Source organism: Scyliorhinus torazame, chromosome 8 (assembly GCF_047496885.1).
Source record: "Scyliorhinus torazame isolate Kashiwa2021f chromosome 8, sScyTor2.1, whole genome shotgun sequence".
Classification (NCBI taxonomy): Eukaryota; Metazoa; Chordata; class Chondrichthyes; order Carcharhiniformes; family Scyliorhinidae; genus Scyliorhinus; species Scyliorhinus torazame.
Window position 1 is genome coordinate 107,992,817 of NC_092714.1, and position 26,950 is coordinate 108,019,766.

Here is a 26,950-nt window from a genome sequence, read left to right on the forward strand (position 1 = left end):
AGCTGCACATGGAAAGTATGTTTCCTCTCTTGGGTGTGTCCAGAACTAGGAGGCATGGTTTTAAACTTAGGGGGTCGCCCTTTTAACACGGAGATGAAGAGAATTTTTTTCTCTCAGAGGGTTGTGCAATTTGGAACTCTCTGCCTCAGAAGGTGGTGGAGGTGGATTCATTGACTAAGTTTGAGGTGGAGGTAGATAGATTCTTGTTAGACAGGGGAATCAAAGATTATTGGGGATAGGTGGGAATGTGGAACTCGAAACACCAACAGATCAGCCATGATTTTATTGAATGGCAGAGCAGGCTCGAGGAGCTGAATGGCCTACTTCTCCTATTTCATATGTTCGTAATGAGAAGAATGCATACCTATATTCAATAGTACTCTGACTGCCAATATACTCTGTTGGCACATTGATTTGTTTGCTAAAGTAGAGAATTAAGTGACTGCAGCGGAACAACGCTGTAATGACGCAAGTGAACTAGGCAATTATTTTTTAAATACTTTGACATTATGAAGAACACCATATAAATGTAAGTATTTATTTTATCTTTCTTTTTTTCTCACAAGCAAGAACCTTGCAATGATATATTTAAAATGTCGTCAGTTAATGGTCTTTTTTTTCAAAAGTTAAGCCACCTGTGGGAGAACCTGACAGCTACTGCATGACTTAAATAACTTTTTATCCATGAAATTCTCCCCCCCCCCCCCGTTGCTGAGTTTATTCAGGATTAAGATTGATAGATTTTGGGGGAACAAAGAGAATCATTGGATATGGGGATAGGAAAGGAGGCGAAGCAAATCCAGATGTAGGTGAAAGAGTAGATGAGCCATGGACCAGGAGGTCTCAGGCTCCTTTGGAGGAGTTACATACGCTGTGGATAAAGAGGAATTGGTGGATGTACTGTACTTGGATTTCCAGAAGGCATATGATAAGGTGCCACATCAAAGATCATTGCGAAAAATAAAAATTCATGGTGTAGTGGGTAATATATTGGCATGGATTAAAGATTGGCTAGCTAACAGGGAACAGAGAGTTGCGATAAATTCGTATTTTTCTAGTTGGCAGAATGTGACGAGTGGTGAGCCACAGGGATCAGTACTGGAGCCTCAGCTTTTTGAAATGTACATAAATGACTTGGATGAAGGGACTGAAGGTACGGTTTGTTAAATTTGCTTGCAACACAAATATGTTTCTCCCCCAGATTTCTGGAGAAAGTGTCCAGAGGATTAACCTTCTACAGACTTGGCAATCCTGCCCTGAAAACCATACCGCAAACCCTGCTGGAAGTGCAGTGTGTGGATAAGTTTAGGAGAAAGCTCAATTTGTTCCCCCTCCAACTGCTGCACTTCTCTTCCCTCCCTCGACACCACTCATTCCAGATATTCTGTTGGTGTCTTGTGTTGCAACTCACCTTTGGAAAATGGTCACTTGTGCCCATGGAACTTCCATCACGACATGCTAATTCCTTGACAGGAAAGGAAATAAAAATGTTATAGTAAAATGAAGGAAAGTTTGTAAGGATACATTTAACCAGATGATTCAGCATTTCTAATCATAACATAAGCACAATACTATGGATGTCCAAAACCTAAAATAAAAATAGAAAAGCTGGAAAATACTCAGCCAGTCAAGTAGCATCTGTCCTGGGATTTCATCAGAAATGAGAGAAAGGCAGCTTTTGTTTATATTCCCACTCCGATGAAAGGTCACCACCTGAAATAATGGACTGGATTTTTGATGGACAGAGGAGGTGGGTGAGCCACCAAGAGATGTGCCAGCTTCTCAACATGGGCACTTATCCCAGCAATTTTGATGGAAGTGCGGACTTATGCAGTGTGACCTTGCCTGACAGTGGTGGGTCATCAGTTTATCCGATGAACAAGTTCATTGAAACATAGGAAGCAATTTTAGAGAGGAGTTACGGTGAACATGCAAGGTGACAACCACATCCAAGAGGAGGCAGAGACACAGATGGGGAGACAGTCACCGAGGTGTGTGCATTTAAGTGCAGTGTATAAAAAAGGAGGAATGTGAGAGAGTTCTTCATACACTCTGTGAAGATGTTGAAGAGAGTTTGATCTGAAAGCGCTGGACCAATTGGGTGAGGAGGAAGTGAACTTCCGAAGATTATTGCAGCAGAACAGGGGAGTGTCCAGGAAGTCGGCACAGTGCATCTACTGTCATGGGAGGCTATCATTGAACCTGAGGCTGAGCTGGAGATGAGGAGCAAATTCTCCAACAGAAAATACAATCCATTGGTCCTGACTAACATTGTCGTGACGCATGAGGGGTAGAAGGGGCAATTCAGGCAAGGCCCGCATCAGAGGGTATACTGACAAAGAATGAACTTCCTGAATGACAGAGCAACAGTACTGCCAGAGGATGCTGCAGTTAAGGCAAATGGCAACAGTCTTGAAATGCCTTCCACGGGTCCACCTGAAGAATCATAGCACTGACCAGAATGGAAGGGAGGCTTGTGCCACATTAATTCAGAGGCATTTCTCCTAAAGGTGCCTCATTTGGGAAGGGTCATGGCTCAAAGGTTCAACTTTCCCAGAGGGAGGGAGCATATCCATGTTTTTCCATTGATCTCCACACTTTCTGGAAGAGAAGCCTCAACCTGCTGCAACACAACTTCCACAAACACACTCATGTGTATCCCTCCCCCAGTTCATAATTCTTCTGCCTCACGGACATCAAATTTGGCAAACACACAAGCCTGGGTTCAATCATCAACATTTCTATTACATCCAATTCTTATGAACTATGATAAAAGTCAGCCAAGTGGGTCACCAAGTGAAACTACTGACGATGTTCCTTTTGCTCATATCCACCCCTGTGGGGTACTACCCTGTGGCTGAGGCGGAGATGGAGGTAAGCTGTTCACTTGTTTGTGCATGTGGTTGAGATGCTCATGATGGTCATCCTTGTTGCCGTGGAATCAGTGGGCGCTCTGCCACAGACCACCATACCTGCATCACCAGGTCTACTTGTATAGAGGAGTCAGAGGGGCCAAAGTAATGCTGACACTGCCCTGGGTGATGGACCCCTCAGTGTCATTGATGCTTCCTTCAACCCTATCATGCAATTCTGAGGGATCCACCACATGAGACAATGGAATCCATTCCATCTATCTTTGCACCATCAATGTCACTGACTAGTCAATGGTACAGAATGTGGTATACGTTCCGTCTATGTGAATGCACTATTTCTGCATCACTCAGTGTGATATCACATTTTGTTCTCGAAAAGATTGGCCACTCTTTCAATGAATGAGCTCATGGGCACTCATATTCTTGAAACATAACAGAGCGTACAACATAGTTTGACTCTTCCATTCTCCGCTCATGACTAGCCGCTGCCCAAGGCATTGCAGAGATTTGGGCTCACAACTTTGTCTGTTGCTCCAGGAAGACTTAGTTAATATGTTGGTGCTGGCTCAGTTATTTCTTCCTCCGCTAATGAAGATGACAGCATCATAATGGCATGTTGAATTTCTCTCTCTATAGCAGATCCTCTGGTAAATATAAGAAGCTGGTTAGAATACTCAACTCAATCAGCCCAGCTGTTTCTGAAGAACTGCAACAGAGAGCTTTTGTATAGTATGAAGAAAACCGAGGAGAAACGAAGGAGGAAAGTTCATCCCAGTCACCTGAGGACGATAAGATAATTTTGTCCTGTCTTTGATGAACTGCCATCTCACCATTGTCAACTTCCTGATGCAGTGCTACCTTGATAATACGAAAGGCCTCCTCCTCCATGGACCTTTGAATGCTGACATTGGGGATAAGCTCTTTCTTGGAGTTGTGTGCTCTTTTCCCCTACAAGGTGAAAGAATGCCCTCCTTCACCACCTCAGGTGGGTCAAGAACATCTGAATTTTCTGCCTTGCATTGCCTCCTCCACAAGTGCTTGAGATGTGAGCCTTGCCAAAACAGCGTAATGATATTTCCCATGTTCCAGGGCACTATGGAACCTAAGGCTGCTAAGCTCATGGTTGTGCTGGTCAGGACTGGACACCTTTTATCCAGGTGCCACATTGCACTCACTTTGCCAGCTGTCGGAAGAGTTTTGAAGTCTTTCTGGCACTGAGCCATATCCTGCTGGCAAAGCACCGGCTACTCACTTCATGAGACACCGCCAGCCATGCCTGCATTATCTGGCTGACTCGGCTGCCCCTCGAAGGAATCAAGACACTCTGCTGTGCGCTAACCACTTCTACATGTACCTCAAGGGAGGTAATGGTTCATTTGTGGCCCCTCTTGCATGGGAATTTGATATGCCGCTGGCTCGCTGCTCTCCTCCATTCCAAAATAATCATTGACACAATAATGGCTGCCATTTGCCCTTTAGGTCAGGCCCGCCATGTCTAACTGCCACCACCTCTGCTGCCACTAATTGGATGTTGAAACTTCCGCTGGGCCACTAACTTGCCAACTCTTTGAGTTGGCGCCAACTTGGAGCAGGATTGGGACCCAGAAATAATCCTGAAGTGGGGTCCCAGCCCTGCAACAAGAATTTAGCCCATAAACCCCATTTCACTCTTCACCGGTGCCAACTGAGCAGCTGAATAATTTCCAGCATTTTCTGTTTCTATTTCTAATCATAAGATTTGTGGCGACTAGAGGCTTTTCACAGTAACTTCATTTGAAGCCTACTTGTGACAATAAGCGATTATTATTATTATTATTATATAATTTTACCTTAACTGGTAGAACATAAGTTAAACTAACTTACCGGTCTTTCGATTGGAATGGTGGTTTGGATTGCAAGCTTGTGCATTCTTGGTGATAGGTATGATACACAGGGCTTTGATGGCCTTTTCTTTGAGATATAGGGTCTGACTTCAGGAAATGGAGAGTGCAGCCCTTCTGCTGGTCTCAGACCAATATCTATTGCATTGTTAAACTTTTCAAATTCTCTAAAGATATAGAATTAATATGTTTTATAAGGATGATATAGTATGTATGACAACAAAAATATATCACAATAAGAGCCGATGAATGGAAGAGCAGCTGAAATCTGCTGCAGGATTTAATTGGAAATTGCACCTTGTTTTTGAAAAATCTTAGCTAGTTCCATCTAATTTTTTCAGAGCAAACCTTTTGTCCTGCTACTCTACACTATGCATTAAAAAGTATGACAATCACTCTGTAAAATGTTTCATTATGTCTTCAATTATCTTGTGATGAAGGCTGCTGAATTAAGAGCATAAAGCTATTCCTTATCCAGCAACAACTTGAAGAATGGCACATTTAAAAACAAATACTGTCCAGGGCTGTGACTTCCGAGCTCCCCAGCTTCAGACTGGGAAGGTATCCCAAAGTTGACTGGAAAATCCCCTTCAGACGTTCCCAGGTAAGGGTTTGTACGACAATTGCCCAGATATGCAAACTTCTTCCGGGTAATTGCACTGCACTAGGAAAGCGATTTAAATCCAAAGGTTGATGGTTCTGTGTTACACAAATAGTTCCCCAGAAAACATATAGAAGAATTAAAACTTCGGGCCGACCCAACTCCCCGACTTGATCTGGCCAGCTGCCTGACCTGAACTAAACCCCCCTCACCACCTGGACACAACCTGACCAATCGCAATTGCCCCCCCCCCCCCCCCCAGAATTCCCCCTTATCCCTGCCCCCACCACCATCCAACAAGCTAGCGTTGTAAAAAAGGACGTTAAGAGGGGGATAAGAAGACACCCAGGGACCCTCCACAGCAGACTTGACGCAGAGGCGACGGAAAAAACTCAACGGCAGACCAGAGAACTGGAAGAGGCATGTGAGACCCACCTTCACAGACGAAGGCCCTGAGACAACTGATGCGCAGAAGACTGGACCCGCAGCTCAATCCAGTTCATAGGCACAGGTAGTATTTGAATCGTGGGCAGATAATTTGGGAGAATAATTGTTTTATTTGGGTTGAACCAGGAACCTGTACTTGTCCTTTCCTCATCTCGCAAAAAAGGGCACCTGGGTAAAACGTTTTATTGATAAACTGGTCGAAGTGTCTAATAACTTACAGACCAGAATGTCCCATCACACCCCTGACTTGTGCCTTAGCATTTGGTGGACAGGCTTTGGGGAGTCAGGAGGTGAATTACTCGTCTCAGAATTCCCAGCACCTGACCTATTCTTGCAACCACATTATTTATACGGCTTGCCCAGTTCAGTTCAAGGTCAAACGTAACCTCCAGAATTTTTATAGTCGGGGATTCGACAATAGGAAGCCATTGAATGTCAAGAGGAAATGATTTGGTTCTCTCTTGTTGAAGATGGTCATTGCCTACGCATTTTTGTGCCGTGAATGTTACTTGCTACTTAGCATTTCAAAGCTGAATGTTGTCCAGGTTTTCCTACAGGTGGGAACAGACTGCTTCATTATCTGATCAGTTGCAAATGGAACGGAAAGCTGGGCAATCATCAGTGAATATCCCCAGTCTGACAACATGACAGCCATTGATGAAGCAGCTGAAGATGACTTGGCCCTGGACACTACCTTGAAGAGCACTTGCAGTGATATCCTGGGACTAAGATATTGGCCTCTAACAACTATAATCATCTTCCTCTGTGTTATGTATGACTCCAACCTGTGGAGAGCTTCCCCTTAATTCCCATTGACCACAATTTTACTGGGAATTCACACTCGGCGAAATGCTACCTTGAAAATATTAGGGTTAAGGGTGCAATGAGGTCTAACACTGAGTGGTTCTGGCACAGCCCAAACAGGGTCTCAGCTAGCAGATTATTTCTGAATACGAGCCAATTGATATCACTGTGGACACTCCTTCCATCACTTTACTCATGATTGAGTGTAGACTGATTGGGATGGTAATTGGTCCACAGCTCCTCATGGATGCCCAGTTTTGAACTGCTAGATCTGTACTGAATCATTCCTCTTTAGCACATTGGTAGTGTTACACAACATGATGGAGGGTATCCTCAGTGTGAAGACTTGACTTTGTCTCCACAAGGACCAAGCATTAATCACTCCTACCTATGCTGTCATGCTCAGGTGCATCTGCAACAGATAGATAGATTTAAGAGGAGAAGACCAAGAAGGTTTTTCCCTTTTACTGCTCAAGGATGTGCCGAAAGTCAACATGAAGAATGCAATATTAACTCCTGAGAGACTATTTCCCTGGATCGAACCAGATGGTAGCAGTATCCGTGGGAAGGATCACTAGTTCTGAGACCCAATGATGGCAAAATGAAGAGTAAAATCAAAAGCGGCAAAGAGAACACATCATACACCCGAATTGATAACACCCGAACTGATAACACATGGCCAGATCTTTCACATGACAACAAATTCCTTACATGACACAGTCTGCAGATCCTAAACTGGCTTTATTGGCCATCTTCAATCATCTTCGTTAGCAAGGGATAGCCAATAACAAGGGGGAAAAAAATGTTAGTGGACATTATGTATAGACTGTAGTGGTGATGTTGGAAATGGCATTAAACAGGAAATTAGACACATTTGCAATAAAGGAACAACTGAAATTATGGGTGATTTTAATCTGCATAGAGATTGGGCAAATCAAATTAGTCACAATACCTTACAGAAGGAATTCCTGTAGTGTATAGGGGGTGCTTTTCTGGACCAATATGTGGAGGAACTAACAAGAGAACAGGCCATCCTGGACTGGGTACTGTTCAATGAGAATTGAATCATTGTCAATCTGGTTGTGCGAGAACCCTTGGGCTGAGCGACCATAATATGCTAACATTTTTCATCAAGATGGAGAGTGAAGTATTGTATTCTGAGTCTAGGGTCCTGAATCTTAATAAAGGAATCTATGATAATTATGAAGCAAGAATTTGCTATGACAGATAGGGAAACATTACTAAAAGGGATGACTGTGGATAGGCAATGACAAACATTCAAGGAGCGCATGGGGGAACTGCAAAAATTGTCGGGCGCAAAAGTAAAACAGGAAAGGTGGCCAATCATGACTTACAATGGAAATTAGAGACAGTATTCGATCCAAGGAAGAAGCATACAAATTGGCCAAGAAATACAACACACCTGAGGATTGAGAGCAGTTTTGAAGTCAGCAAAGGAGGACCAAGAGATTGATTAAGAAGGGAAAAACAGAGTACAAGAGTAAGCTTGCTGGGAACATAAAATAGGTACGTGAAGAGAAAAAGATTGGTAAAGACAAATGTAGGTCCCTTACAGTCAGAAGCAGGGAAATTTATAATGGGGGGCAAAAAAATGGTTGAGCAACTAAATACATACTTTGGTTCAGTCTTCACAAATGATGATACAAATAAGATACCAGAAATGTTGGGGAATGTAGGGTTTAGTTAGAGGGAGGAACTGAAAGTGATCAATATTAGTAGAGAAATGGTGTTCGGGAAGTTGATGGGATTGAAGGCAGATAAATCCCCAGGGCCTGATAATCTACATCCCACAGTACTGAAGGAAGTGGCCCTAGAAATACTGGATGTATTGGTGGTCATCTTCCAGGATTCTATAGACTCTGGAACAGTTCCTACAGATTGGAAGGTAGCTAATATAAGTTCACTATTTTAAAAGGGAGGTAGAGAGTAAACAATGAATTATAGACGAGTAAGCCTCTTGTCGGTAGTGGGGAAAATTCTAGAATCCATTATCAAAGGTTTTATAGCAGGACACTTAGAAAACAGTGGCAGGATCGGGCAGAGTCAGCATGGATTTATGAAGGGGAAATCATGCTTGACAACTCTATTGGAATTCTTCAAGGATGTTATCGTAAAGTTGATCAGGGGGAGCCAGTGGATGTGGTTTATTTGGACTTTAGGAAGGCTTTTGACAAAGTCCCACATAAAATTAAAGTGCGTGGTATTGGGGGTAGTGTATTGAGATGGATAGAAAACTGGCTGGCAGGCAGGAAACAAAGAGTAGGAATTAACTTGTCTTTTTCAAATTGGCAGGCAGGAGAGTGAACTGTGAGGAGGATGCAGAGATTTGGATACGAATCATAGAATTAACAGTGCAGAATTTACAATTGAGTCTGCACTGGCCCTCAGAAAGAGCACCCTACTGAAACCCACACCTCCACCCTATCCCCGTAACCCCACCTAACCCAACCTTTTTGGACACTAAGGGCAATTTAGCATAGCCAACCTACCTAACCTGCACATCTTGGACTGTGGGAGGAAACTGGAGCACCTGTAGGAAACCCACGCAGACACGGGGATAACGTGCAGACTCCGCACAGACAGTGACCCAAGACGGGAATCGAACCTGGGACCCTGGAGTGTGAAGCAACTGTGCTAACCACTGTGCTACCATGCAGCCCTTAGCTAAGTTGAATGAATGGGCAAATGAGTGGCAGATGCGGTATAATTTGGATAAGTGAGGGGTAGCACTTTGGTAGCAAAAATGGAAAGGCAGACTATTATTCAATGGCCATAAGACCATAAGACCATAAGACATAGGAGTGGAAGTAAGGCCATTCGGCCCATCGAGTCCACTCCACCATTCAATCATGGCTGATTTCAACTCCATTTACCCCCTCTCTCTCCATAGCCCTTAATTCCTTGCGAAATCAAGAATTTATCAACTTCTGTCTTAAAGACACTCAACGTCCCGGCCTCCACCGCCCTCTGTGGCAATGAATTCCACAGACCCACCACTAAATTAGGAAGCCGAATGTACATCAAGACCTGGGTGTCCTCGTACACAAGTCGCTGAAGATAGCGTGCAGATATAGCAGGTGGTAAAGAAGGCAAATGGTATGTGGGCCTTCATAGCGAGAGGGTTAGAGTACAGGGGTAGGATTTCTTGCTGCAATTATACAGGGTCTTGGTGAGGCCCCATCTGGAATATTGTGTGCAGTTTTGATCTCCTTATCTGAGGAAGGATGTTCTTGCCATAGACAGAGAGCAGCGAAGGTTTACCAGACTGATTCTTGGGGTGGCAGGACAGACGTATGAGGAGAGATTGAGTGGGTTAGGATTGCATTCGCTGGAGTTCAGAAGGATGAGGGGGAAGACTCATGGAAACCTATAAAATTCTAACAAGACTAGACAGGGTAGATGCAAGAAGGATGTTCCCAGTGGTGCGGATGTCCAGAACCAGGGGTTACTGTCTGAGGATATGGGGTAGATCACTTAGGACCGAGATGAGGAGAAATTTCTACACCCAGAGAGTGGTCGGCCTTTGGAATTCGTTAGCACAGGAGGTAGTTGAGACAAAAACATTGTATGTTTCTGTAGGTACATGAAGAGAAAAAGATTGGTGAATCGATGAGTGTGATCAAGGGCAGAGTGGGGCGGAGGCCAGCTTGGATGGGCTCAGTTTGGAGTAGGAATGGGTGAGCGGAGTCTACGGTTAGCGATGATAGAAACAAGAAGGGGGTGTACGCGTCAGCCTCCAGTGAGAATCTTGGCAGGGAATGCCTGCGGGCTGGATGGGCATTCCATGGGTCAAGAGGTCCCAGGTGTTCGCTCAGCTGAAGAGCTTGAGAGCAGAGGTGATTTTCTTGCAGGAGACACATCCCCGGGTGAAGGATCAGACGAGGCTGAGGAAGGGAAGGGTGGGACAAGTGTTTCACTCGGGGTTTGATTCAAAATCAATGAGGGTTGTCCTTTTGTTGAGCAAGAAAACGGGATTTACGGAGGCCAGGAACGTGCAGGACCCTCAGGGGTGGGGGGGGGGGGGGGGAAAGAGGCAGGAATTGGAGGAGCAGTTGGGATTAAGGGAGGTGATGGAGTGTATTATTAGGATGCAGCTGGGGAATGCTCCGGGACCAGAAGGCTTTCCAGCGAAGTTTAACAAGCAGTTTGCAACAGAGTTGCACCCCCCAGTGGTTATGATTAGGGAGGCGGTGGAAAAGGGGGAGTTGCCTGCTACGTTAGCACAGACGTCGATTTCAAATCCAGAAAAAGGGGAAGGAACCACTGGACTGTGGGTCCTCCAGGCCCATTTTGGTGCTTAACACGGATATGAAAGTCCTGGTGAAGGTGGTTTCTGAAGACCCAACGTGCTTTGTGAAGGGGAGGCAGCTCTCTAGTAAAATAGGAGGTTGCTGAATGTAATCATGACTCCGTGGCAATTGTCCATGGCTGCAGAGAAAGCATTCGACTGGGTAGAGTGGAGGTACCTGTTTGAAGTTCTGGGATGGTTTGGGTTTGGACCAAAATTTATGGCGTGGGTTCGATTGTTGTCTGCATTCCCCCATGACTAGTGTTCCAATGAACAAGACGAATTTGGGTTGCATAGGGGGATGAGGCAGGGGTGCCCGCTGTCGCCATTGTTACTTGCATTGGTGATCGAGCCCTTGCCGATGGCCCTTCGCGTGTCGGCTGAGTGGCAAGAAATTGTGAGGGGGGTTAGATAGCACTGAGTATCACTGTATGCGGGCGGCCTGTTGTTTGTGTCGGACACGTTGGAAAGTATGGGGAAAATTGTGGGCTTGTTGGAGTGATTGGGGCTTTTTCCGGTTATAAGTTGAACATAAGGAAGAGTAAGGTATTCCCGGTGAATTCCTGGTGAATGTGTCGGGGGTGGGGGGGGGTGCAAACCTGGGGGTGCTACCATTTAAGGTGGTAAGGGAGCGGTTTAGGTATCTGGGGATTTAGGTGACGCATGTGTGGGTCACAATGCTTGACAGGTTTAGTGGAAGTGGTTAAGGGGGACTTTAAAAGGTGGGATACATTGCACTTGACATTGGCAGGGAGGGTAAAGATGCCAAGGTTCCTGTTTGTTTTTCAGTCTTTCCCGATTTTTCTCCCTCAGGCCTTTTTCCAGAAGGTGAAGGCGTTGGTCTCGGGATCTGTGTGGGCAGGGAAGGTACCGAGGGTGAAGTTGGTTCTGTTACAAAGGCAGGGAGGGGGGTTGATGTTCCAGAACCTGATGCACTACTATTGGACAGCGAATGTGGAGAGTATGAGGCGTTGGCGCGGAGGGGAGGGGGCAGAGTGGATCAGGTTAGAGGAAGAATTCAGTAGGGGCTCAAGTTTGAGGGCCCTGGTGATGGCCCTGTTGCCGTTAGCCCCGAGGAAGTATACAAGGTGGAGTTGACTATTAAGATTTGAAATTAGCTGAGGAGGCACTTTAAATTGGACCAAATATCAGTGTTGAGTTCACTGTTTGAGAACCACAGGTTTAAGCCAGGTGGGATGGGTGGGATGTATAGGCGGTGGAGGGAGATGGGGTTGGAGCGGGTCTGGGATATGTTCTCAGAGGGGAAATTCAGTGGGTTGGATGAGCTGCTGGAGAAGTTTGATTTACCGAGGGGGAGTGAGATTAGGTACTGGCAGGTGCGGGACTTTGCACAAAAGGAGCTGCCGATGTTCCCCCAACCAGCAGAGTACATGCTGCTGGAGAAATTGCTGCGCCCAGTTGAGGTGGAGGAGGGCAGGATCAGGAACAGTGGTTGCGAGAGCAGCGTGAGGCACTGGTGGAAAGCATTAAGAATAAGTGTCAGAGAGTTAGGGAGGCAATGCGCAAGTGAACTCACTTTCTCCTTTGCTAAAATAAGTTTGATTCCATTTAAAGTAGTGCACAGGGTAAAATGACTCGGGCTCAGAGTGGATTTTTACCGTGTGTAACAGATGGATGTGAGAATTGTGGGCAGGGACGGCGAATCACTTTCTCAAGTTTTGGGGTTGCGAGAAGTTGGAGAGCTTCTGGGAGGCGGTGTTTGGGACTTTATCAAGGATAGTGGGAGACGAGGTAAAGCCAGGCCCCGTGGAGGCAATCTTTGGATTTCGGAGGTGTCTAGCTGCTGGAGGGGAAGGGAGCCGATCTTCCAGCCTTCGCCTCTCTGATTGCCAGGCGATGGATTGTTTTGAATTGGAGGTCGAATACGCCACCGGGGGCTGCGGCCTGGCTGGGAGATTAGAAACAATTAGGTTTGCCTTAAGGGGGTCAGAGAGGGCTTTGAGGTACGATAGTTGAGGTGCTGTACATCGGGTGGGGGGGGGGGGGGGCGGTGCGGATGGGGAGGGAAGTGATTGAAGGGGGAAAAATGTGCAAATGATAACTCTGCTTTGTTGGAATGTTACTCTTTACATTTGGAATAAAATATATTTTCACAAAAAAAGAAACCAGTGGGATGTATCCTTGTTGCACAGTCAACCTCATTAGTTAAACCAAAGAGGTATTCACTTTAGATTCGAGTACTTCCAGAATTCCACCATTCACAGCAATGCCAACACTCACAAGGGGTAATTCCGAGAATGTAAATTTAACTTGCGAGCAGCTATTTTTACATTACTGCACAGCCAAACTTATCTGTATAGTGCTGCATCGATTCAAACTGTTAGAATTTCTGTTCACCAGCCAAGGACAAATATTATTTCTACTGCGTCAAGAAAGAATAAAAAATTGCTTGAGCTAAATGCCTCAATGATATACTCTTTTACACCTTTCTGCAATTGAGTATGTGTTTTGCCCAATGGTAAGTTGTTGAAATTATTCAAAATAAAGCATTATTATCCTCCAAAATCCTTATTCTATACAATCACTGGAACAAGAGGTAATCTGAAAATATCTTTAGCAATATCCCAAATCCGGCGATAAAATGTCAGCTGCCATGAAGTTTTAATTTCTTTCTAGTTTTGCCAAAGTAACATATGTATATGTCCTTTGTTTACCTGCGATCCAGCTTTTGCAAGCGACGCACCCTTAGACGCTGAATATAATCTTCATAATATTGCTTATGCGCTTTCATTGCTGCAACTTGGTCGTCATTGTAAGTGTACTCAGGATCCACATAAATGTCAGGTTTCTTTTCTCTCCTGAAAAAAATCAACAAAAATTGCAGTGTATCTGTTAATATTAACATGCAATAATGCAAATATCTGATTAAAAGGCTGTAATCTAAACAAGATGTTCATGGTCAAAATAATAACCAATAATTAAAGAATGGTGTAAGTATTTTATAATCGTTATTTGAAAGATCTTCCAAACGTTTCTGTTGGTTTTATCATATTGTTGTGTTACCTTTCTCACAAGCAACGGCTGTCCACGAATTAAGCTGAATGCCAAATTCAAAAACAGATCTTCTGATATGACTTTCTCAAACTAATTTGCTGTTGGCTATTGTGCAGTCATTTAAATATGGTAGCTGGATTCAATATTAAATTTGAGAGAATATAAATAAAGACTTTCATATGAATCACAAATCACACAGACAATAACTTCATAAATAACCAGTCAGGTTCTGCAGTTGTCAGATGCTGTGTCCATTCAATCATTTGCTGTTAGTGAGACTTTGTGTACAAGTTGGTGTTTCCTTATAAAATAGATGTTTTGTATTTCAAAATAATTCATTGTTTTGAAGCACTTTGCAACGGTCTGAGGTTTTAATAAAGCACTGTATATATGCCCATTCTTTACCTCACAAAATCACGAGATATTTATGGCTGAAGGAGTAGAAATGGGGCCAAGAACAAGAGAAAAGAGAGAAGAAAAAGAGGGAAGAGGGAATAAGAGCAAATGAGAGAAGGAGATCAGTGGAAAATGGAAATGGGAAATAACGGGAAAGTTGTTGGGAAAGAAGAGAATGGGAAAGAGAAGGGAGAAGCAATCTGAGGGGATGTCAAGGAGGGAAGGCTGATGAAAGGAAAAGGGATGGGAGGAGAGGAAGAGGAGGAGCGAGGTGAAAAGTAGGTAAAGGAAAGCCAGAAGGTAGGAGATGAGGAGAAGGAAAGTTGAAATGAAGGGGCAGGGACTGAGAAAAGAGGATGTATGGGTGATTTGTAACACTTTGTAATACTTAGCTCTTGTGGAGAGAAAACTGAGACTGTAGATTCTATCTCAATTTGGGCATCAATATTATAATTACTTCAAAAATTCTTGCGACCAAGTTCAATGGTTGAGATCCTGGTGAGAAAGGCAGCAAATGGGGACTGGTGAAGAGGAGATATTATCTGTATTGCCTGAGCAGATATAGCAATTTAATGGGAAACAGTGGGGTAGCGGTAATGTCTCTGGACTTCTAATCCAGATTCTTAGGCCAATATACTGGCAACACGAGTTCAAATTCTGATGGAAATTAAATTCAATTAATTAACTTGTAAAAATCTGGAATCTCAGCAAAGATGCCCTGAAAACCGTCTGGTTCACTAATGTGCTTTATGGAAGGAACGCTGTCATCCTTATGCGGCCTCGGCCTACTCCAGACCCACAGCAATTTGGCTGATCATTAACTATCCTCTGAAATAGCCTAGCAAGTAACTCAGAAGTACCAAGCCACGAAAGAAAAGTCAAAATGAATATCCCAGACAGGCTGCCTGGCCCTGACTTATGCACTGGAAACAATAACGACACAGCAACCCTCATCAACCTTGCAAAATTCTCCTTCAATAACATCTGGGGGCTTGTGCCAAAATTGGGAAAACTGTCCCACAGGCTAGTCAAGTACCCACCTGACATAGTCATACTCGCTCTATTGCTTTCAGTCAATGTCCCAAACACCCTCATCACCATCCCTGGTGAGGGATCACCATCCATCCCACCAGAGATTGCAGCACAGAAGTATACAGATAGGAAGGAGTGGCTGTGAGAGTCCTCAACATCGACTCCAGATCCATGGAATCTCATTACATCAGGTCAAACATGGGCAAGAAATCTCCTTCAGATTACCACCTATCTCCTCATCTCAGCTGATGAATCAGTATTCCTCTATACTGAACATCACTTGGAGGTAACACTGAGGATGACAAAGTCATAGAGTGTAACTCTGGTGGGGGACTTTAATACCCATCACCAAGAGTGGCTCAGTACAGCACTACTACCAAGCCAGTTGAATCCTGAAGGACAGATCTGCCAGACTAGGTGAGGGAACCATAAAGAAGAAATAAAACGACTCCATCTTATCCTCATCAATCCACCTGCCACTGATGCATCAATCCATTCTAGTATAGGTAGGAATGCTGATTGCACAGTACTTGTGTAAATGAAGTCCAGTCTTCACCTGAACATATCCTCCACTGTGTTCTGCATCATTACCACATGTGTGGATTCAGATCAGATTCAGCAGCTCAAAACTGAACATCCATGAGATGCTATGTCCCAACAGCAGCAGAGTTGTATTCATCCACAATCTGTAAGTCATAGCCTTGCTAAAGCAACTACTATTACGATAAAGCCAATGGATGAACCTTGGTTCAATGAAGAGTACAGGAGAGCATGACAGGTGCAGTGCCAGTCATACGTAAAAATGACGCTGACAACAAAAGATTGCTTGCATGCCAAATAGCAGAAGAAGCATGCATAGACAGAGCTGAACAATCCCACAATCAACACATCAGATCAAATCGTTGCAGACATGTCACATCCACAGTTGTGAATGCGAGTAGATAATTTAACAACCAAGAGGAGGATCGTACATCCACAAATATCCCCTTCCTCGGGATGGGATGGGGGGGGGGGGGGGCGAGAGCGAGAGAGAAAGAAAAAAATCACATTATATCAATGCACAAGACAAGACTAAATTATTTGCAACCACCTTCAGCCAGAAGTGCTAAGTGGATGATTCATCGTGGCCGCCTCCTGATATTGTGATTGCAGCAGATGTTGATCTTCAGACAATTTGTTCCACATGATAGCAAAAAATGGCTGAAGGTGCTGGATATTACAAAAGCTATGGGCCTGACAACATTCCACCAAAATCACGAATGCTCCAGGACTAATCCTAACCCTACCAAGATGTCCCAGTACAGATCAACACCGGTGTCGCCCCAATGTGGACAAAAAGAAAATTGCCCAGGTTTATCCTGACCACAAAATATCTTGACAAGTCCAATACAGCCAATACCACAATATCAGCCTCTTTTCAATCAAACAATATACGAATTAGGACAGGGAGGCCGCTCAGCCCTTCTAGTTGCTCCGCACATTCCTGCCTATACCCAACAACCTCTCACCCCCTTGTTAGTCAAGAATCTATCTAGCTCTGTCTTAAAAATATTCAAAGACACTGTTCCCACTTCCTTTTGAGGAAGAGAGTTCCAGAGGCTCATGGCCCTCAGAGATTTTTTCTTCCTCATCTCTGTCTTAAGTGAAGCGACCCCTTGTTTTTAAAAAGTGATCCCTAGTTCTAGATTCTCTGGCAAGAGGAAACATCCTCTCCACATTCACCCTGTCAATACCTCTCAGGATCTTAAAGGTCTTAACCAAGTCGCCAATTACTCTTCTAAACTCTAGTGGATACAAACCTAACCTCTCCAACCTTCCCTCATAAACAACACATCCATTCCTGGTAGTGGTCTAGTAAAGCTTCTCTGAATTGTGCCTAATGTACCGCATCTTTCCTTAAACAAGGTGACCAATTCTCCAAATGTGATCCTACCAATGCCCTGTACAACTGAAACATAACTTCCCTAAATTTGTAATCAATTCCCCTTACAATAAACAATAACATTATAATTATTTTTTAGAACTAGAATTCCTACAGTGCAGGAGGCCATTCAGCCCATCAGTTTGCACCGACCTTCTGAAAGAACTCCCCTGCCTGGGCCCACTCCCCCACCCTATCCCAGTAACCCCAAACAACACACATCCCACTTTCTTTTTAAAAGGAAAATGATTATAAACGTTGGTTGTGATATTTTTCTTTGAACATTACATTAGCTAGTATTGATCATAAATGTGTTATCAGTTTGTACATTCATTTGCAAATAACTGTTCCATCACTTTGTTGATGAAATGAATACTTATTACAGTAACCACAAATTTAGTCTTTCTGGTGGTCTTCTCTTTCTTGTTGACCTTCCATATCTTCTTGCTGTATTGGTGTCAAGTAAGGATTGGGAAAGTCAATGTCCCTGAAGATGTTATCTGGATCAATAACATTCTGAGGTTGAGACTTAACATGATGTTTGATGCACAACAGTGCTCTTCTGGTTTGTCTGAAGAAAGACCCTTGTTCAGTCTGAATGAAGAATGATCTTGGTACGACTTGTCTTCGAACTTTTGCTATGTGTTGCCATCCACCATCAAGATTCTGAATGTCTAAAAAGTCAGCTTCTTTTAATTCAGATAGAGGTTTTGTTTGTTTATCATAGTTATCAAGGGAGTGCCACTTTAAGAAATGTTTTTGTCTTATCACATGGCTTCAGTGATGTCAATGTGTGGGTGGAGATGGGCTGTGGCTCTGAGAGTTTTTACTTTCACTTTGAGTTTGGAGCTGGTTTGTAGCTCTGTGGGTTTTACTTTCTTTTGAGTTTTGGACTGAGTTTTGAACTGCACAGGTTGAAAGAAGTGTTTCTCTATCATCATTTTAAGATCCCTTTCCAGACTACATGATAATTTAAAAGAGATAATTTCTTTCTGGAAGGAATTCAAACCTGCTGTTTGAGAAGGGGGACAGAGTATCAATAACAAGTCTTATACCAGTAAAAATACCGTGTGCTGGGTCACACCTTTGAAAAGGGGTTTCTGGTTTTACTTTGATTTTGTTATTGAATTGGAATAAATTACTGTCGCTGTGTCGGGCCTTTATGTTTGTAGGTGATAACATTTTTACTGTGTATGTTCATAATAATGTTAACTAAATTTATAGAATAAAGCTTGTTTATTGATTAAGAGCGCCTAAGAACTCTGTTGAATAACACTTGAAAGGCAGGCCCTTGTGCTCAACGTAACAAAATCAATAAAGTTATAGGTCAGGTGAACGCCATAATATACTTTGGTATTTTCTAAGCCCTGGCCCATAACATCGGATTTTTGCTTCTGTTTTCTTGATCTGATACAGTTGTTTCTTGATGATCCATATCTGGAATGGTTATCTCAGGTAATGTGATGCGAATTTGTCTACCCATTAGTATCTGAGCAGGTGATAATCCAATTGACAATGGTGTTGCTCTGTACGTCAACAATGCTGACGATAGATCTTTATTATCACCAATTGCTTTGTGGAACAATTTTTTGATTATTCCTACTCCCTTCTCTGCTTTGCCATTTGACTGAGGATAGCATGGGCTTGAAGTAATGTGATTGAAGTTGTATTTCTCTGCAAACTGTGACCACTCCCAGTTTGAGAAACATGGTCCATTGTCAGAGACAACGTATAAAGGTATCCCATGGCATGCAAAATTGATTTTGTTGTCCTTATGACAGATCTTGCTGTCAAATCATTTAGCATCATCATCTCGGGTTAGTTGGAGTAATAGTCTATGACGACTAGATAGTCACAACCTTTAAAGTAAAACAAATACATACCAACGTTGATCCATGAATTGGTGACGAGTTCAGTTTCTTCCATACTTTCTCTGCTCTGTACAGGCTGATGCATCTGACAGATGCTGCATTCTTGTACATATTGATCCACATTTCTGTTGATTCCAGGCCAATATACCGATTGTCTAGTCCTTCTACAACACTTTTCTATGCCCTGAAGACCCTCTTGAATCTGCTGCAGAATTCCTTGTCCTCCGCTTGCAGGAAACACAATCCTATCTACCTTGAATAGGAAACCATCTATTACAGTAAGACATTCTTTATAATTCAAAAGGCATATTGACATTCATTGGGCCATCCTTCTTTGAGGTATTTCATCACCCTCTGGAGCGTCAAATTCTTTTCTGTTTCAGCTTTGATAATTTGTAGTTTCCGATCAGACACTGGAAGTATCTCGGTAAAGAAAGAGGCTTGAGCTTCCACTGTATGTACTATCTCTGCATCTGATGTGTCAGTATCGGTGTTAGCTCTGGATAAGGTATCCTCAACAACTAAGTCTTCCCTTGACTCTTCACATCTGTCATTCGAAGTCTTGTTTGAGTGAACCATTTCAAATAGATTCAATGTTTCACAAGCATTCACCCCAATTAGCGATGACTTATCTTCCACTATCTCAAAGTCTATGGGCATTTCAATGACATAATTTCTAACAATGAGACGGCAGGATCCTCTCGTGACTATCATGTTACCATTGTAATCGGCCAGCAGACAAGTAGATTTCTTTATTAGCGGTGTCTTATAAGCTTGTCTCAAAAACTTTTCTGTGATAATATTTGAGTGTGCTCCTGTATCAATTTTAAATGGTATATCTTTGCCATTAATTTCTAATAATACAGTCCACTCTTTAATTATTTTTGAGAGCTGTTGTAATGGTCTGTCATTGTGATCCAGCAAATTAATCCTAGTGCCTGCTTCAATCATGAAAGTATCCTTTAGCGTGTACAGTGAGAAATCCTCTCTATCAGTCAAGATATTAGATTTTTTATCTTCACACTGAACACTTTGGATCCTTCTGAAGTCATTGTAGAACTTTTAAAATTTGGTTACTGGAGAAGTTGTTGAGAAACGACACTGTGCTGCAACGTGGTTGAATTGTTTTTACTGCGGGTGTGTCCACAGTGTGTGCACGTCATCACGCTCGTGATGTCACTCTCAAAATGGTCACCAGCTGTTGTATGCAGTTTTCTTCGCTGCGACACAGCATTAATGGCGTCAGCCACATTTCCCGATTTTGTGCTCTTTTCGTTTGCCAAGAACTCCGCATATTCTGAGAATGCCTGTTCACTGGCTTTGCACATATTAATCACGTCTTCTATTGGTAAAATTGGTCATTTTTCACGCAAACATTCGGCATTTATGCCAAACAGAACTTGATCACGTAGCACTGAATCGGAAGCTGAGGAAAAGGACTGCGCTCTTAACTTTAAAGCTGTTATGAAAGAATCTACCGACTCCTCTCTTAACTGCAGACTTTTTCTGAACATGTGGCGCTCATAGGTCTCATTCGCCTGTTTCTTGCAACGTGTAACAAACTTTTGTAGCACCATGTTATATTTCATTTTGTCCTCATCAGCAGTAAATTCAAAGGAATTATAAAGTTCCAATGCTTGCATTCCAGCCAAATTTAATAAGAGTACTATTTTTCTCTGATCAGATGCAGTTTCTAGTGCGGAGGCAGAAACAAAAACTTCAAACTGCTGTTTAAAGAATGTCCAGTTTTGGCATAGTTTACCGTTTGTCCTGAAGTTTCTTGAGACTCTCCTTCTTATTATTTGTCTTCTTTGTAGATTTTCTGAGTTTTGTAGCATCTTAATTGTTTTCTTCAATCTTCTTATGCTAATCTTTTCTAATCTAACTGCTTCTTGTAGAAATAAACTCCTGATACCATGTGGTGTTCTTTGTGTTGTTAAATTCAGGATGGTTGGCGTAGTGTTCACAAAGACCACAAAATAGCTTGAACTTGAACAAACCTATAAATTTTTTAATTTTTTTTTAATAAACATTTTATTGAGGTATTTCTTTGGCATTGTAACAGCAACAAAATCAACAATGTACAGAAGGAAAATATTAACATAGTGCAAATACCGCCTCCCTCTCCCGCAGGTCCCACCATTACTTACCCCCCTAATCTACGCTAGCCTAACTCTCCTCCCCCCCGTTCTGCTGATGATTAATTTTCTGAGAAGAAGTCAACAAATGGTTGCCACCTCCGGGCGAACCCTAACAGAAACCCTCTCATGGCGAACATAATTTTCTCCAGGCAGAGGAAGCCAGCCATGTCCGATAGCCAGGTCTCCGATTTTGGGGGCTTCGAGTCCCTCCATGCTAGTAATATCTGCCTCCGAGCTGCCAGGGAAGCAAAGGCCAGAACATCTGCCTCTTTCTCCTCCTGGATTCACGGATCCTGCGACATCCTGAAAATCGGCACCTCTGGACTCATTGCCACCCTCGTATTTAATACCGTGGACATGGCGTCGGCAAACCCCTGCCAAAATCCCCTCAGTTTTGGGCATGCCCAGAACATGTGGACATGGTTCGCTGGCCCCTCCCCACACACTTCGCACACCTGTCCTCCACCCCAAAGAATCTGCTTATCCGTGCCACTGTCATGTGAGCCCGATAAATGACCTTAAATTGGATCAGGCTGAGTCTGGCACATGTTGCGGTCGCGTTGACCCTACCCAACGCGTCCGCCCAGAGGCCCTCCTCTATCTCTCCCGTCAGCTTCTCTTCCCATTTTTGCTTCAGCTCCTCGGTCTGCGTCTCCTCTAAACCCATAAGCTCTTTATATATGTCCGAGACGTTCCCCTCTCCTATCCATCCACTAGAAACCACCCTATCCTGTATCCCCCTTAGCGGGAGGTGTGGGAAGGTTGGTGCCTGCTTCTGCAGAAAGTCCCGCACCTGCAGATATCGAAATTAATTTCCCTCCGTCAATGCAAACTTCTCCTCCAGCGCCCTTATACTCGGGAAACTTCCTTCTATAAACAAGTCCCCCATCCTCTCAATCCCCGCTCTCCGCCAAATTCGGAACCCCCCGTCCATCCTCCCCGGGCAAACCGATGGTTATCGCAGATTGGGGACCACACCGACGACCCCTCTGCTCCCACATGTCTCCTCCACTGCCCGCAAACTCTCAGGGCCGCCACCACCACTAGACTGGTGGAGTATCGCGCCGGCAGGAACGGCAGAGGCGCTGTTAGCAGCGCCCCCAGATTTGCGTCCTTACAAGAAGCCTCCTCCATGCGCACCCACGCCGGCTCCCCCCACACCAGCCACCACCTCACCATGGCTATATTAGCCGCCCAGTAATAATTGCTGAAATTCAGCAGCGCCAGCCCACCATTCCCCCGACTCCACTCGAGCATTGCCCTCTTCACTCGCGGGGACTTGCCCCCCCCCACACACACAAAGCCCACAATAATTTTATTGATCTGCTTAAAAAAGGACCACAGGGTGAAGATGGGGAGGCATTGGAAAACGAACAGGAATCTCGGGAGGACCGTCATTTTTACCGATTGAACTCTGCCGCCAGAGACAACAGAGCGCATCCCATCTCCGGAAATCCTCCTTCATCTGCTCCACCAGCCGGGCCAAGTTCAATTTATGTAGCCTGTCCCAATCCCTCGCTACTTGGATACCCAGGTACCTGAAACTGTCCCCTACCGCTCTGAACGGCAGTTCCCCCAGTCGCCTTTCCTGACCCCTCGCCTGGACCACAAACATCTCGCTCTTCCCCATATTGAGCTTATACCCCGAAAACCGGCCGAATTCCCCTAAAATTCCCATAATTTCTTCCATCCCCTCCATTGGGTCTGAGACATACAACAGTAGGTCATCCGCATACAGCGAGACACTGTGCTCCACGCCCCCCCCCTTCGGACCAGCCCCTTGAGGCCTTCAGAGCAATTGCCAGTGGCTCTATCGCCAGCGCAAACAGCAGTGGGGAGAGGGGGCATCCCTGTCTCGTCCCCCGGTGCAGTCTGAAATCATCCGAAGTCGTCCTGGTTGTCCGTACACTTGCAACTGGAGCCCGGTACAGCAAACTAACCCAGTCAATAAAGACCCTCCCAAAACCGAACCGCTCCAGCACCTCCCATAAATAATCCCACTCAACCCGGTCAAAGGCTTTCTCCGCATCCATCGCGACCACTACCTCAACCTCCCTACCTTTCGGGGGCATCATGATCACGTTTAACAGCCTTCTTACATTGGCCCCCAGCTGCCTACCCTTAACGAACCCCATCTGATCCTCCACAATAACATTCGATACACAATCCTCAATCCTGGAGGACAAAATTTTGGCCAGAGGTTTGGCATCTACGTTCAACAAAGAAATCGGCCTGTAAGACCCACATAGCTCCGGGTCCTTGTCCCGTTTCAGGATGAGCGAGATCATGGCCTGTGACATCGTCTGGGGCAGAACCCCTCTTTCCTTAGCCTCGTTGAAGACCTTCATCAGTACCGCCCCCAATATTCCAGAGAACTTTTTATAGAACTCGGCTGGGTACCCGTCTGGTCTCGGGGCCCTACCCGATTGCATGGCCTTCAAACCCTCCACTATCTCCTCCAGCCCGATCGGGACCCCCAGCCCTTCTACCAGCCCCCCCATCCACCTTCGGGAAAGTCAACCCCTCCAAGAAGTGCCTCATCCCCTCCTGCCCCGCAGGGGGTTCCGACCTATACAACCTGCTATAAAAGTCCCGAAAGGCCTTGTTCACCCCCGCCGAGTCCCCAACTAAGTTCCAACCCCCGTCAATAACTTTCCCTATTTCTCTAGCTGCCTCCCTCTTTCTGAGCTGCTGTGCAAGCATCCTGCTGGCCTTCTGACCGTGCTGGTAAATCGCCCCCTTCGCCTTTCTGAGCTGCTCCACTGCCCTCCCTGTGGTTAACAAACCAAATTCCGCCTGCAGCCTCTGGCGTTCCCTTAATAGCCCCGCCTCTGGAGCCTCCGCATACCTCCTGGCAACTCGTAGGATCTCTTTTACCAGTCGGTCCGTTTCTGCCCTATCCGTCCTGTCCCTGTGGGCCCGGATCCAGATCAGCTCTCCTCTCACCACTGCCTTCAGCTCTTCCCAGACCACCGCTGCTGAGACCTCCCCTGTATCATTTACCTGCAGGTAATTCAGCATACACTTCCTCAGCCCCTCGCACACCGCTTTGTCTGCCAACAGCCCTACATCCAAGCTCCATTGCGGCGCTGCTTGCTATCCATACTCACCTGCAGGTCCACCCAGTGCGGAGCATGGTCCGAGATCGTGATTGCCTAGTACCCAGTGTCCACCACCCCAGTCAGTAGGGCCCTACCCAGGACAAAGAAATCGATCCGGGTGTACATCTTATGTACGCGGGAGTAAAAAGAAAATTCCTTCGCCCTCGGCTGCCTAAATCTCCATGGATCCAACCCCCCCATATGCTCCATGAACCCTTTCAGCTCCTTTGCCATTGCTGGCACCTTGCCCGTTCTCGAGCATGACCGGTCCAGGCCTGGATCAATAACCGTATTAAAATCCTCTCCCATAATCAGCTTGTGCGAGTCAGGTCCGGAATCTTCCCTAGCACCCTCTTTATAAAATCCGCATCAAACCAATTTGCCACATATACATTGACCAGCACTATGTTCATCCCCTGCAGCTTGCCACGAACCATGATATAACGACCTCCCACATCCGAGACTATTCTTCCCACCTCAAATGTCACCCACTTGTTAACCAAGATCGCAACCCCTCTAGTCTTTGTATCCAGCCCCGAGTGGAAAATCTGACTAATCCAGCCTTTCCTCAACCTGACCTGGTCCACTACTCTAAGGTGCGTCTCCTGCAGCGTTACCACGTCCGCCTTCAGTTCCCTCAGGTGCTCAAACACAAGTGCCCTCTTTACCGGCCCATTTAGCCCCCGTACATTCCAGGTGATCAGCCGAGTTGAGGGGCAAAGTGCCACCCCCCACCTCCGCCGATCAGCCATCCCCTTGCTTGGGCCTGCCTCCAGCCCCTGCACCGCACCTTCTCCGGCCAGCCCCACGGTGGCCCCCACCCCCGACCCCCTCAGTGTACCCTCCACCGAAGTCCCTCCCTCGTCAAACCTATACATTTATTAGCACTACTAATTTGGATTCGACACGCACACCAAAATAATACAGTTGATTATTAACATATAAACCACACTCATCTACAACTAATCTTTATACTTTTGTTATGGGTCAGGGTTTAGAGAACCCCAAAGTATATCATGGAGTTCCCCTGACCCACAACTTTTAATAGATTGTGGTATGGGGAGCACCCGGCCCACCCTACAGGTGTGGTACAGCAGAAATGGAAAAGTATTTTTTAAAGCAAAACAATGTTTATTGTATGAACACAAGTTAACCTTTTTAAAACATACAGTGAACATCTTAGCAACCATTAATTCAAATACAACCCCCAAAGAATACAACACTAAGTAATCCTTTAAGCTTCCCAAACAACGTCCAGAATACAGAAGAAACACCTTTCAACAGAAGCCCTTTTGGTTTACATTCACTACTGAGAACATTTATAATTCTGAATTCACCAAATGATCAAGAGATAGTCTTTTGATGGCAGAGAGAACAGCAGTACACCTGCTTGGTCTGGCATCAGCTCCAACACTGAAACCGAAACTAAAACACACCCTGCAGCCTGCTCAAAAACGAAAGTAAAAAGCTGACACACAGCTCAGCTCTACCCACACTCTGACATCACTGATAATACCTATTTTTTAAAGGTACATTTCTTTTCAATTTCTTGAAAATTGAATTAAATAGAAATCTGGAATTAAAAGCCGAATGATGACCATGAAACCGTTGCCGATTGTTGTAAAAATCCACCTGGTTCACTAATGTCCTTCAGGGAAAGAAATCTGCCATCCTTACCGGTCTGGCCTACATGTGACTCCAGACCTACACAAGGCAGTTAACTCTTAACTGCCCCCCACTGAAATAGTGTAGCAAGCTACTCAGTTCAAGGGCAATTAGGGGTGGGCAACAAATGCCACCCCAGCCAGCGACGCCCACATCGTAAGAACAAATCTTTCAAAAATGTTTCTCTAAGGTTGAGTTTTTCGCACGTGCAGTTTAGCAAAATGTCCAAGTCTGGTGTAGAGGAAGCACTGGGCAGTATTTATAGTAGCTTGTCATCATTTTTAATGTGAAAATAGCCCACCAAAACATGCTGAACACCCACCCTCTCACAAAACAGTTGCAACCAGAGAAATGCCTGGCAATAAGTCCAACAGCCGAAGGGTTGGCAGAGTCAGCCTAAGCCTGGAGAGGAGGAACTGAACAATGGTGAGCATGAGGGGCAAGTCAGAGTCGGCCACACCCGAGTGAGGTGGGCCACCGGGACCCACGCCGGACTGCCCACCGAGAAGCAAGTGGATGGACCTTCTGACTCAGGAGCTCCAGGAACACAGAGATGCATCAAGCTGGACATGATAGCAACAGTGAAGGTAGCTGGCCCCTTCAAGGTGGCATTGGAGAAAACAGAGCACCAACTGGAAGCACAGGAGGCAATAACCAGCGAGCCAGAAAAAGTGGCGACTGACCAGAGTTGCCCAATCACCTCCCTGGAAACAGAAGTGGCAAGGTTGGTGGTGACACAAGGAGCACTAAAGGGGAAGATCGAGGAGTAGGAGAACCAGTTGCGCCTCCAGAATCTCCGCATCATGGGCTTACTGAAGGGCATCAAGGGCAAAAACCCCACAGAATATGTGACCCAGATGCTGGGTAACCTGGTCGGAAGGGAGAGCTTCCCGA

General features: G+C 45.0%; 1 protein-coding gene across 1 annotated transcript in view; it reads right to left on the reverse strand.

Annotated features, from left to right (window-relative positions):
* LOC140428025 (cilia- and flagella-associated protein 47-like) overlaps positions 1 to 26,950 on the reverse strand; it is a 1,060,448-nt gene that overhangs the window by 897,851 nt on the left and 135,647 nt on the right. The window contains exons 11-13 of the mRNA XM_072513997.1: positions 13,590 to 13,733; positions 4,737 to 4,920; positions 1,412 to 1,465 (exon numbers count right to left, since the gene is read on the reverse strand). Coding sequence (XP_072370098.1) covers positions 1,412 to 1,465; positions 4,737 to 4,920; positions 13,590 to 13,733 — 382 coding nt within the window. The remainder of the gene's footprint in view (positions 1 to 1,411; positions 1,466 to 4,736; positions 4,921 to 13,589; positions 13,734 to 26,950) is intronic.